The 13,598-nt window shown below is 55.3% G+C and overlaps 1 protein-coding gene across 1 annotated transcript in view; it reads left to right on the top strand.

The window, feature by feature from the left end:
* LOC133342084 (pleckstrin homology-like domain family B member 1) overlaps positions 1 to 13,598 on the top strand; it is a 122,190-nt gene that overhangs the window by 84,769 nt on the left and 23,823 nt on the right. The window contains 7 exon segments of the mRNA XM_061551011.1: positions 5,530 to 5,687; positions 6,032 to 6,337; positions 7,551 to 7,688; positions 9,535 to 9,663; positions 11,493 to 11,648; positions 12,085 to 12,195; positions 12,594 to 12,683. Of these exon segments, the coding sequence (XP_061406995.1) occupies positions 5,530 to 5,687; positions 6,032 to 6,337; positions 7,551 to 7,688; positions 9,535 to 9,663; positions 11,493 to 11,648; positions 12,085 to 12,195; positions 12,594 to 12,683 (1,088 nt within the window).

Here is a 13,598-nt window from a genome sequence, read left to right as displayed (position 1 = left end):
CGGAGTTTGCGTGTCTCGCTCTCTTTCTCTCATCATCATCACGGTGGCTAGGAGATGTTAACTACCTCGCCTGGTATACAGGAGGTCGCGAGTTCGATCCCAACCCTGACGCCTGCTGCTGTATATTTGGAGTTTGCGTCTATCTTTCTCTCATCATCATCACGGTGGCTAGGAGATGTTAACTACCTCGCCTGGTATACAGGAGGTCGCGAGTTCGATCCCAACCCTGACGCCTGCTGCTTTATATTCGGAGTTTGCGTGTCTCGCTCTGCGCGTGGTCGATAGCATTGTTCTCCGAGGCCTCCGGTTTTTCCTCCACATTTAGAATCGACAAACCTTCAGAGCGTTTGGCTGCAATACATTTCCACGTGACAAGCCACTCGGTTGGGCTATCATTTGTGGCCAGATCGCTTCGGAAAAAGAGCGACATAGCTCAGTGGGCCTTACCTGGTAAAATAAAAAAACTAGTTTAGGTTTAGTTTAGCATTCTAACAGGAGATTTGGTGTGGGAAGATACACACACACACACTTGATCGTATTGTAATTGTGTTGTAATAATTTCAGACTCGCCATGCGTCCTAGTTGTTGACAGCATCAGTACAAACACACAAACAAAATCTTTCTCTCCCGTGTGGAAAAATCGATAAATGCAGCAGCAGCAGCCGGCACCAGGCAAGCAACACACCCAGATGCCTCTGTCTAGCGTCTAACCACCAGATGACTCTGTCTAGCGTCTAACCACCAGATGTCCGTGGTTGTTTAAACGCCCAAAAAACCGCCCTTCAGATCTCCGTAGGAGACCTTTGATCTGAGTGATGTTGGGCTGCCGGCCTGTCCGCTGCTGTGCTTGGCCTGACGCGCTACTCGCAGGTGCGTGCGTTTGATCTCGTGTGGAGCGGTGGCGTAGCGGTTAGCGCTATGCTGCGCCATGAACCCGGGGAGCCGAGTTCGATTCCCGCTCACGGCCAACACCAGTGGCGATTATCTGAACCGGTCCTGGGCCTCCCCTGGGTCGACTCAGCCTCAAATGAGTACCCGGTGCGGTGTGTAAGCATCGCCATTGGGGAGACAAAGGCGGCCGAGCGTGGTGCTGGCCACCCGCCCCCCTCGTGAGCCGTGCCGGTGCTTTGTAGGTGCTACTCGCTAACAGCGCTTGACCCTGCAGACTGTTAAGGCTGAGCAGAAAGATCCACAGGGCTCCAGGCTCCGTTCCCCATCCAGGAGTCTCCGGATCGTATTCTTGTCTTCGTATCGGGGTCTGCGATGTGAAAGCCAATCGGTTGATGATCGTCGTTGTCACTCCTAGCGGGCATCGTCGGCGTCGTCGTCTTTGCCATCATCATCACAATTATCAATATCATCATTGTTATCATTATTGGGATAAATTACTCGTGTTGTCTTCATTGTTATCATCATTGTAATCATAATTATGCCGTCATCATTATGGTCATAATTATCATGCCATAATTGAAATTATCATTATTGATGTCATCATTGACAAGATTATCATAATTAGTATTGTTGTTAATCGTACTATTATCATCATTGTCCTCATAATCAGGATCATGTCTTTATCATCGGCATCATCATCAATTTGATCATTAACATCATGACTCCCATTTTAATCATCATCATTACCATTGTCATCATCAGCTGTGCTCTCTCCACTGCTGGAGGAAATCCTTTCCATGCCACGGCCATTCATCAAAAAGACACCTTCAATACCACACTCCTGCACGAGAGGGTGGGAGCGTGGTGGTGGGGTGTGGGTGCTGGAACGGTTTCACAAACCTGCCCCATCGTTTCAAGCGCCGCGGGGGGAGATCCAAGAGCCGGCGACCTCTGAACGGGAAGTTTTACCGCGCCGCGCGCTGACAGTGCTGCGACAGCCGGTAACGGGCTGCACGTACCCACAAAGACAGCGCGCTAACCGCTGCACTCCCGCTCCCCGCAAAGAAGACCCCCCCCCCCCCCGTATAGCCTTCAATAGACTGTAGGGGCAAGTGCTGTTAGCGAGCACCTATTAAGGCCGCAACGGTACACGAGGGGGTGGGTGGCCAGCACCACGCCCGACCGCCTTTATCGCCCCAGTGGCGATGTTTACACACCGCACCGGGTACTCATTTGAGGCTGAGTCGACCTAGGGGAGGCCCATGACCGGTTCAGATAATCGTCACCGGTGTTGGCCGTGAGCGGGAATTGATCCCGGGTCACTGGGGTTCGTAACGCAGCGCGCTACCCACTACACTACCGCTCCCCTCCCGACACATGCGCACACACACACACACGTGCACACACGCACGCACGCACACGAGCGCGCGCACACGCCGGAGCAAAGCAACGTTCAGCGTAATATTCCCCGCAGGGCTCCGTGGGACTCGTTAAATCAGTTCGTACTATTTTCCGCATTTCGGGTAAACGCTAATTGGAAGCGCTCAGAGCGAACGCTCACGGGGGAGCAGAGAATTCACTTCCCGTTTTATAAAACCCAAAAATAAATAAATCTCACCCACACGTCGCACGCACTCTCTCGCTCGCTCTGCGCCCGCAGCCTTGATTAACGTTCACACGCAAATAGTACAGCCACCGGTTAAGCGCCCGTACGTGGCACTGTAAGTCGGAAAGCGGTCGTCGCACGCATAATATAAGTGGGCGCCACGGTGGCTAGGAGATGTTAACTACCTCAGCCGGTATGCAGGAGGTCGTGGGTTCGATCCCGACCCTGACGCCTGCTGCTGTACATTTGGAGTTTCGCGGTGTCTCTCTCTCCCCGTGGTTGCGTGGATTTTTCTCCGGGTCCTCCGGTTTCCCCCCCCCCCCCACCTCCACATTTCGAATCAACGCCGCGCGTTTGGGTTGGTGGAAGGGTGAGGGGTGGCGGGCACCTCAGGATCGGTCGTCGTCATTTCGCTGTCCACCTGTGGTCGGGTTCAGAGAGCGCAGCGCGCTACTCACTGCGCCACCACTCCCGTCGCTCGCTCGCTCACTCGCTCGCTCGCACCCCCAGCTCGCACGCTCGCACCCCCAGCTCGCAACGTGCACATGTTACGTGTGTAGCCGGCGCGCGAGGCTCACGTCACGAAAGGCCTCGTCGATACTCCGGTGCCCAATTACGCGGCCGGATTTTTCGCGTGAAAATTAAGAAAAGCTTTTTTGCCCTTTCTCGCAGTCAAAAACAGGAGGTGTCAGGATGTTGAAACGCCAACTACAGAGAGACTTTTTTGCATTAACCAACAAACGCGCTGCGACAATAATGCGCGTCGCCGTCTTTCGCAACTGATTGGCCTCCACCAGAGAGAGACTTGCGGCAAGGCTTCTCCACGGGGTCTCACCGCCGGTGTCACGCCAGAGAACGACGCCGAAGGGCGAACGGTGCGGAGGCAGCTCGCGTTGCCGGAGCATTCACAGCTCGGGTTGGGGTTGTAACGCGCGCACGTGCAGCATCTTGGCGGCGGGGGGGGGGGGTGTGGGTAACTGGGCTCTCTCTCGAAGGCCCCCCCCCCAACCCCGAGCCCGCACGCTCCGGAGCCAATCAATCGCGCTAACGAACCTCTTCCTCGCTCCGCTCCGCAGAGGCGCGAGCCCGAGAGCATTCTTTATTATTTTTTTTTATAGAACATTTCTACCCCGGTTGAGACTCTCGAGGCTTTGGGGAGGGGGGGGCACGGAGCACCCCCCCCCTCCCACCCCCCCCCCCCCCCCCCAAAAAAAACAATCCACACTGTGCCCACCGCTGCCGTGTCAGAGAAACCAGCTACGGGGACATAAAACATCTTTTTATAAAAAAAAAAATTTCATTTGCCGTGCGGTTTCTCCTAGCGGCTTGGGGGGGCGGGGGGGATCGCCGCTCAGTTTTCGTCTCAATCTTGCCGGCAGCTGTTGCCGTATTCAGTTGTTTTTGTGCGCGTGTCTCTTGACGGCGCTCTCTTAGGGGTTCGCGTGGCGCGCGGTGGGAACGCGGGAATGGATGACGACGCGAGTCCCAGTCTGTGGTGGTGTCCAGCGGGACGTGGGGGGACGTTTTTGAGTTCGCTGCAATCGGCGCAGCCCAGCACAGCTGTGGGTCGGCGTTGGCCCCCCGGCGTACGAGGAGTGAAGTGGGGGGCAGGCACCCCCCCCCCCTCTTACTAAAACTATTTTTACGTTAATTGGTTTTTTTACCCTTCTATCTGGCAACAAAACTGACACCTTTTTTACAAGGAGTCATGTTTACATAGACCACAATACCTGCAGTCATAATGCAAACAAAAAACATAACTCTGATCATGTATGCACTGTCCTTGAAGTTGATTGGTCCACACCCGAGACAGCTTTCCTTAGAGCCTAGTCTCACATGGTGTTGGACCAGATGACGCCAAAAGGCGCACAACTCAAAGACAATGCACCATCAGAGTATGAGAGCTCGGGGTAAGCATTTACACCATTGGAACCTCATTTACCAATAAAAATATGATAATTTTTTTTTTACCCTTCTATCTGGCATCATATTTTTACTGGCAAATGAGGTTCCAATGGTATTTTTTACGTTACTAATTGGAAGCGACCTGGCTATCGCGAACGATGGCTCAAACGAAGTGGCTTATCATCACGCGGACATTTGTAGCGGCCTAATGTTCTCCAGACGCGTGGTGACGTCGATTATAAACGTGGAGGGAAGTGACCGGAGTAGCCGGAGAAAAATCCACGCGACCACGGGGGGAGAGAGAGAGAGACGCGTAAACTCGAAATGTACAGCAGCAGGCGTCAGGATCGGGATTGAACCCACGACCTCCTGTATACCAGGCGAGGTAGTTAACATCTCCTAGCCACTGTGATGATGATGAGAGAGAGAGAGACACGCAAATTCCAGATATACAGCAGCAGGCATCATTAGGGTCAGGATCGAACCCACGACCTTCTGTATACCAGGCGAGGTAGTTAACATCTCCTAGCCACCATGATGATGAGAGAGAGACGCGCAAACTCGAAATGTAAAGCAGCAGGCATCAGGGTCGGCATTGAACCCACGACTTCCTGTATACCAGGCGAGGTAGTTAACATCTCTTAGCCACCGTGATGATGAGAGAGAGAGACACGCAAACTCGAAATGTACAGCAGCAGGCGTCAGGATCGGGATTGAACTCACACGACCTCCTGTACACCAGGCGAGGTAGTTAACATCTCACCAGCTGGCACCTGCTCCCCTCCCCCCCAGACAATGCTTGCACACTCGATAGCTACGGTATCGGTGGGGGGGGGGGGGGGGGTTTCATGAAATTGTGACAGGACTCCTGCCATAGGAATGTGGAATTTACACAACTGGCTCTGGGCTGACAATGTACGTGAATATATATACTTTTTTTCACCTAGATTTGAAACTAATTTCGCTAGAACTTGCTCTTCGCGTTGAGTTTATTGTCCTTCCTCCGCGCCTCCGATTGCCGCGGTTGCGAAAGAAGTTTGACAATCATGCAACGTCCATGCGTGAAGCGCGGCGGTCACGATCGCCGTCGTGACGAGCGATCGACCCCTCTCTGCCGCACGGCGCAGGCTCCGCACGGCTGCTGGCGCCGACCGCGGGAGCGGTGCGAGGCTCCGGCGCAAACGGCGCGGAAATGGAACGCTCGGCGGGGCGAGCGACGGAGCGGGAAGCCGGCGGGGGCTCCGGCGGAGCCGGGGAGAGCAGCAGCACGGAGAGCGCGCACCTCGTGAGCACGGAAGCCGCACCCCGCGAACCTGCACCCGACTCCTCGAGCCTCTCACCTCGAACCCTGAATCCGTAAAATTGACTCCCGCCTACCCCCCGCACCACGAACCCCCAACGCTAATCTTTAACCCTTGACATGAACCCTAACCTCTGAACCTTAACCCTAACCCTCCAACGCCTAAACAACCGACCCTCAACCATCTCGGTCTCTGTCGGCATCGTCGACGCTCGTGTGAGATGTAACGCCGCCCTCGTTAGCGACGTAACGAAGTAACGCCACCCTCGTTAGCGACGTAACGAAGTAACGCCGCCCTCGTTAACGAAGCAACGCCTCTCTCCGCCCAGGACGACGACTCGTCGGAGGAGAACCGCCACCTCCGCTCGCCGCCCGCGCGCCGCGACCCCGGGGGGGAGGGCGACGCGGCGATGTTGCCGCCGCCCCCCGCCGCGTCTCTGGCGCGAGAGCCCCGCTCGCCTGGCTCGGCGGGGGGGGGCACCCCCCCGCGGGCGACGCGCTCCCCGGGCGACGCCCACGCGCGCCACGAGCTCGGACGTCTGGGCCGCGAGCGCGCACAGACGCTCGCCAGCGTGGAGGAGCTCAAGCAGCGCATGGGCGAGATGCAGAGTCAGCTGGACGAGTCGGACCGCGAGGTGGGCGACGCTGACACCCCTCCCCCCCTGCATCCCTCCCCCCCCATCCCTCCTCCCCCCCCATCCCTTCCCCCCTTATCCCTCCTCCCCCCATCCCTTCCCCCCTTATCCCTCCTCCCCCCCCATCCCTCCTCCCCCCCCATCCCTCCTCCCCCCCCCATCCCTCAATCAGTGCTGCTGAACTGATGCACTCCCAGAAGGCCGTGGGGCCGGTTGGTTGTGTACATCTCCTAGCCACCGTGATGATGATGATAGAGAGAGAAACACACAAACGCCAAATACACAGCAGCAGGCATCAGGGTTGGTATCGAACCCGCGACCTCCTGTATACCAGGTAAGGTAGTTAACATCTCTTAGCCACTGTGGCGTTGTGGGGGGGGGAGGGGTGCTGTACTGTAATGCCTTCACGTGCGGGGACAGACACGTCAAGGGAGACACGTTGGGTGCCCATCGAGGTTGATTCTTCAGCACGGGGTATTCACTTCACCTCTTCGCTGGCTGCGGACTCAAAACAGACGCTCACCTCTCTCATTCCTCACCGCAGCTCCACATTTCCCAGTCCGCTGCTGCTGCTGCTTCCACCACTGGCCCTGCTCCTCAACGAATGGACGCACGCACACGCGCACACACACACAAAGATCCCCCGTATAGCCTGAACACACTGTTGGGGCAAGTGCTGTTAGCGAGCACCCTACGAAGGCTGGCACGGCACACGAGTGTGTGGGTGGCTAACACCACTCCCGGCCGCCTTTGTCTCCCCAGTGTTTACACACCACACCAGGTACTTATTTGAGGCTGAGTCAACCTCGGGGAGGCCCATGACCGGTTCAGATAATCGTCGCCGGTCTTGGCCATGAGCGGGAATCGAACTCGGGTTTGCCGGGTTCGTAGCGCAGCGCGCTAACCGCGACAACAACAACAACCGCCATTCGCCACTAAGTGGCGGTGACGTCACCACGACGCTTGTGCCAGGCCAAGTGCACCTTGAGGCCACGTTAAGTGTCGAACGCCCGCTGGCAGGAGGTCACGGGGCAGACCCAGGTACCTCGGGTCGACTGACTGAGATGACTAACGATGCTAACCGCTACACTACCGCACACGCACGCACACACGCAAACGCACACACGCACGCACACATGCACGCACGCACACACGCACGCACGCACACACGCACGGACCTTCCCCCTCTGCCTCTCTCCGTGTGGACGGGCAGCTGGAGCTGGAGAGAGCTCTGCTGCAGGGTGAGAGGGACTCGGAGCTCTCCCTGCAGGCGCAGGAGGAGCGAGCGGTGATGCAGCTGCGAGACCGCATCTCGCAGCTGGACGTGGGGGTCAAGCTGGACAAGGAGAAGGTGAGGATGGCGCGCCGGAACAAACGAGATGGAACAACTGAGACGGAACAAACGGGATGGAACAATTGAAACGGAACTAACGAGATGGACCGAACTAGACGGAACGACGGGCACGTTCCCAACGAGATGTGACAAACGAGACAGGAACTAACGACGCGTTACAAACGAGACGGAACAAACGAGATGTAACTAGCGAGACGGAACGACGGACGCGTTCCAAACGAGACGCGGCAAACGAGACGGAACTAACGCCGCGTCACAAGCGACACGGAAACTAACGAGACGGAACTAAGAACCAATCCTGGAACCGAATCGCGCGCGCGGCTCCCGACTCGCTGGGGATCCGGAGGCGTCATCGTTCTGGCCGCGCGAGAGTCGCACGAGACGGAGCTGCGGGCTGCACGGCTTGCGCGCCTACGAGGGCGCCCGCCGGCACTCTCCGCCGCCACTGCCTGACCACTTGCTCGCCCGTGCGGACGTTAACAGACTGGCCGAACTAATCCCGTCGCCGGCTCAGGCCGCAGCGCTTGGCCACCCCCCCCTCCCCCCCCGGGGTGTGTGAGTGTGTGTGAGTGTTGCGCGCGTGCGTGTGTGTGTCCAAGGTGGGGAGCGGTGGTGCAGCGGTTAGCACTGCGCTACGAACCTGGCGACCCTTGTTCGATTCCTGCTCACGGCCAACACCCAGTGACGATTATCAGAACCGGTCCTGGGCCTCCCCTAGGTCGACTCAGCTTAAAATGAGTACCTGGTGCGGTGTGTAAACGTCGCCACTGGGGAGACAAAGGCGGCCGGGCGTGGTGTTGGCCACCCACCCCCTTGTGTGCCGTGCCGGCCTTCATAGGGTGCTACTCACTAACAGCACTTGCCCCAACAGTCTGTTAAGGCTACACGGGGGATCTTTGTCAGTTGTGTTTGTGCCTGCGGTGCGCTCGGCCCAGGACCGGGTTCAGATAATCGCCACCGGTGTTGTTGGCCGTGAGCGGGAATCGAACTCGGGGGCCCCACCGGGTTCGTAGCGCAGCGCGCTAACACTGCTGCTCCCCGCACGGTGACACAGACACACACACACAGACCTCTCCGTTATCCAATAATAACAACGCGAAGCACAATGGGACCCGTGCCAATGACAGAAGCGACCGAGAGCGGTGAAATAAGAAACGCGGTGTTGTTTGCCAGGTCGCGAATATCGAGGCCTGCGGGCCTCTATCAAGCGCAGCCATCGCTTACAGTACAGCACCCCCCTCCCCCCACAACGCCACAGTGGCTAGGAGATGTTAACTATCACCTGGTGCACAGGAGGTCGTGGGTTCGATACCGACCCTGACGCCTGCTGCTGTATATTTATAGTTTGTGTAGTTTGTGTGTTTCTCTCATCATCATCATCACGGTGGCTAGGAGATGTTAACTACCTCGCCTGGTATACAGGAGGTGGTGGGTTCGCTACCGACCCTGACGCCTGCTGTATATTTGTAGTTTGTCGTGTCTCATTCTCTCCCCGTTGTCACGTTTAGAATCGACGTACATTTAGAGTATTCAGCTGCTATAAATGTCCACGCGAAGATAAGCCGCTACGTCGAGCTGTCATTTGTGGCCAGGTCGCTTCTGATTAAAAAAGAAAGCTACACAGCTCAGTGGGACCTTACCTGAGTAAAATAAACAAATAGTTTACGGGTTTTTAGTTTCGAATCGCTTGAATTTCGCAGCGGCCCTGCCGCGGAGACTCGCCGGTCAGGAGAGCGATCGCGACGGTGGCGGCAGCTCCCCGCGGTGTCGCCCCGTCGCCCCCCCAGTCTCGCTCACGGCGTGCCCCCCCCCCCCCCCTCCGCTGTGTCTGCGCCGTGCGCAGGAGAGGGCAATGCTCGCGGCGGCCCGGGAGAAGCTAGAAAGCCTCCGCAGCGCACACCTAGACGCGCGCAGGCAGCTAGACACCTGCCCAGAGGCATTGCGAGAGCACTTGCAGCAGCAGCTGAGAAGGGTCAGTGCCGCCACCTCCCGTCTCCCCCGACCCCTCGACCCCCCTCACCCCCCCCGGTCGCTCGCTCCACATTTTCCCCGTTGTCCGAATCCCTTCCCCCCCCTGACCTTCCCCTCGCGTCTTCCCCCTACCCCCAATTCCCCCATCTTTGCTTTCGTCTTCGATCCCTCAACGTGGCCGCAGCGCCATTTTTACCCGCCCGCGCAATGTCCTCATTGGCTGGGCTGTGATCACGTGACGCTCGCCCCCCGCTTCGTGATTGGCCGGACTAAAACGACTAAAGTACTAACTCCACCGTCACGTGTTGGTTTTTTTGTGGTCGCTTGCACGTGGGGCTGCACGTGGGGCTGCATGTCCAGTCGAGCTTCAGAGTGCACCCAGTGCTGGATTATCCTCGTAGCTACTACATAAGTAGCTACTACATATGCTACGGGTCCCGCACTTTCAAGGGCCCTACGTTAAATGCTTTCGAGCTATCAATTCCGGTTCAGTGATTCTGCACTTGCTCTATTACTATAGTACTATACCGACTTTAAGTTTTATGAGCGACTGGGTGTTTAAGGTTGGCGATTTGTCGTATTATTTGGCTGTATAGGAAATGAAAAAATACAATTACTTTCCTATGCAAGTAAAACATTTGCATGTTTTAATATTTAAGTTTTTATTTTATTTAGGGCCCCTTCATAGCATATGCTACAGGCCCCGCACTAGCTTAATCCGGCACTGAGTGTACCTAGCATGGCACAGGCACCGTGGTTGACGTCACCGCCACTTGGTGATGAGCGATGGTCGTCGTGTTAGTCAAGCTACCCCCAGGGTTTTCGCTTCGAGTTTTTACACCATCACGCGACGCTCGGTCCAATTAGACGGGTGTGCAAAGCACGTTTTACTTGCGAACAGAATGAACGTATTTTATCCTTCGTAGGTTTTGTTGAGTACAGCGCCGGCATTTGAGATGCAATGAACCGAGATTTCAGTTGAAACGAGCCATCCAACCACGGTCACGGAGCGGACCGCGGCTGAAATTAAAATGATAAAGTGCGTTAATCGCGGCATGGAGGATGAATCGGCAAATACCGGTGACATTTGTAAGAATCGTGGGAATGTTTGCAGTCGGGTGGAAGGAGTTTAACGGTCAGGATGTGAGCGTGCTCGTGATGGTGGAAGAAAGTTGGAGGCAAGTTGATCTTCCGGCGCCAGCCATTGTCGCTCTAATTTTGAGAGGTCGATTGTTTAGACGGACAGGCGACGTAGGGATGACGCACAATTCGGTGCGCGTAGGGAATAACTATCGGGGCAGATCCTTGATGAAATTTCGCTTTTCGTCGCAGGCTCTTGGGAACAAAGGAATAACAAACAAAAAAACCAGCAGGCCGCTCTCTCCTGATGCGCAGTCGTGCAAAGGCACCGCCCCCCATCTTTGATCACGTGATCGGTCTGCCATCGAAAAGCAAAGCCTGGAGAGAGAGAGAAGCACTAAAACACCAGTGAGCAGAGTGATGCAGTTTTTCGGGAGGTTTTTTTGAAACCGAAAGCTATGCTGACGTTGGTTTCAGAATTACTAATGAAGCCACCCGGTGGTGAAATTGAAAAAAATGATACGAAGAAAAAAATTATATATGAAAAACATAAAAATAATTGTAATATAAAAATATAAAATAACGTCAGAATATCTTGTAAAAAGTAATTAAAAAATATAAAACAATATATAAAAACATTCATATCAAGATATAAAAATAATATAAAAACATGTAAAAAATTCCACTAAACAAAACAACCTCTTGCATTTAGCGTAACCTTGCCTGCCCCCCGCCCGCCCGGCACGACAGGAAGCCGAGCGTCTCGAGGTTGAGACGAAGACCTTCGAGGACCTGGAGTTCCAGCAGCTGGAGGGGGAGAGCCGCGCCGAGGAGGAGAGGGAGGCCTCGAGCCAGCGGCTTCTGGCTGACGTCAGGGACCTCCAGACCAGCATCGCCACGCGAAAGGTGACGGACGCAAGGGCGAACCGGACCCTTGCTGGGCGATTCGTGCGAACCGCGGCACGGAATCTCAATTACGATTCATGGAATAGAGCGCAATGCAGTGGGCTCCGTACGGTGTGAATGAAGTTTAACATACATAGATTCCTGTGATCCCTTCCCCAGAATCTCGATATGATTATTGGAATCAGTGCATTGTATGCACGACTTTGCTGGACGATTTCTATGATTTCTGGCCTGGAATCTCAATTTGATTCTTAGAATGACTACATTGCATGCGTTATATTGCTTCGTCATTTCTGTGATGCCTGGCCCAGATATCTCATTATGATTCTTTGAATTCATTGCATCGCGTGCCCGCAACATAGTCCCGTGGCCTATAACCCTCCAGTTTACCAGGCGAGGGAGTTAACATCTCGCACATCGTGCGACCGCTCCCCAGGAGAAGGTGGCGGCACTGGATGGGGAGGGGCGGCAGCTATCCCAGCAGGCCTTGCAGGAGCAGGAACGCCTCCACCGGGAGAAGAACCAGCTGGCCCACCGTCTCCACCGGGTAAGTTCGTCATTGCTCAGTAAACCTAGTCAACAAAGCGAAGGTGAATTTCGATTCAAAACTTTCGTGACTGCAGGGATTAATCTTCTTGGTTCTTTCGGTAAAGTCACGTCGGAATCGTTCAAGTTCATTAATTAGGTATAGCCCTGTGAGCCATTCGGCTCTTGAATCGGGTGCAACCGCAACAAGCAAAAACATGATTGAGACCGGAGGAATCTGACGAGCTGCGAAGCCCTGATTTTCTCCGGAAGTCCAGAAATGCCACCTTTGGCGGCAAGTCGGCAGCGTACGAACGCGGGCATTTAAATTAAAAACATTTCCCGCCGCTGACTCAGCGGCCGTGTGGGCAAGTGTGTGTTTAGTTGCGACGCCGTCGCCGCGTGCTTCTGTGTCGGCAGGAGAGGGCATGGCTCTCCGAGCTGGACGAGCGCTACGCTCTGCTCACGGGGGGCAAGCGACTGCCCATCGCCCCAGCGCCACCCACGCAGGTTGGTGACGCTGCACAACCCCCCACCCCACCCCCCGCGCTGCACGACTCACGCACGGGCCACAACACGTGGCTGCACGCCTCTGCGCTGCACCACCGATGTGTCACAACACGCCTTGCACAACCCAATGCCGCACCCACGTGGTGATACACACCCATGCTGTGCCCACCGAGGTTCAAACCGAAGCAGCTGCCTTTGATCAAACTTTATCCGAGAATGTTCGCGAGTTGATGGTCTCAGCCCGGGTTACTGTCGACCGCACAACAAAACCCATCACATTGCAATCGATTTTTCCAATTAGTTTACACAATTTCCAGCTGTTGAGACATTCAAATACATTCGTTTAATTTTCACTGCCTGCGTCGGGACACGTGGGAAGGCGCTGCCCCCTACTGGGAGCGCCAGGGAGTCACTGTGGATCTCGGACGTAGCTCTGCAGTGTCCGCTTCCGCGTGCGCGCTCCGTTTGACGCGGAGGGTCCCGCTGCTACAACGCCGCGTTTACAAACGGATTTCCTCCACCTCCGACAGCGCGATCGGAATTCGACAAAACGTCAAACGAAAAAAGACGCACGAGCGCTCCAAACCACACCGTGTAACAACAACAACAACACTCTTTGGTTTTTACGGTAAAGTTCCGTAGGTGAAAATAAAACTAATAATACAAATTAAAATAACTAAATTAAATCACGACGTTTCAGGCGCAACACAAGCGTCCGTTGTTATTTATATTTTCATCTACGTGACTTTACCGAAAGAACAAAAGAGTATGGATCCTTGCAGTCACGAAAACTTCAAATCGAGAAACAACAACAACACATTCACGTGCAGACGCGCGGCAGAGCCTGGCCGGAAGCGATGCCCCGTGTGTGATGCCCACACGCGATTCCTGCGCGCGATCCCCACGCGTGATGCC

This window comes from Lethenteron reissneri, chromosome 13 (assembly GCF_015708825.2).
Source record: "Lethenteron reissneri isolate LAM-NWPU_2019-01 chromosome 13, ASM1570882v1, whole genome shotgun sequence".
In the NCBI taxonomy this organism is placed as follows: Eukaryota; Metazoa; Chordata; class Hyperoartia; order Petromyzontiformes; family Petromyzontidae; genus Lethenteron; species Lethenteron reissneri.
The sequence above is the reverse complement of the archived record's forward strand: the minus strand, read 5'-3'. Positions and strand labels throughout refer to the sequence as shown.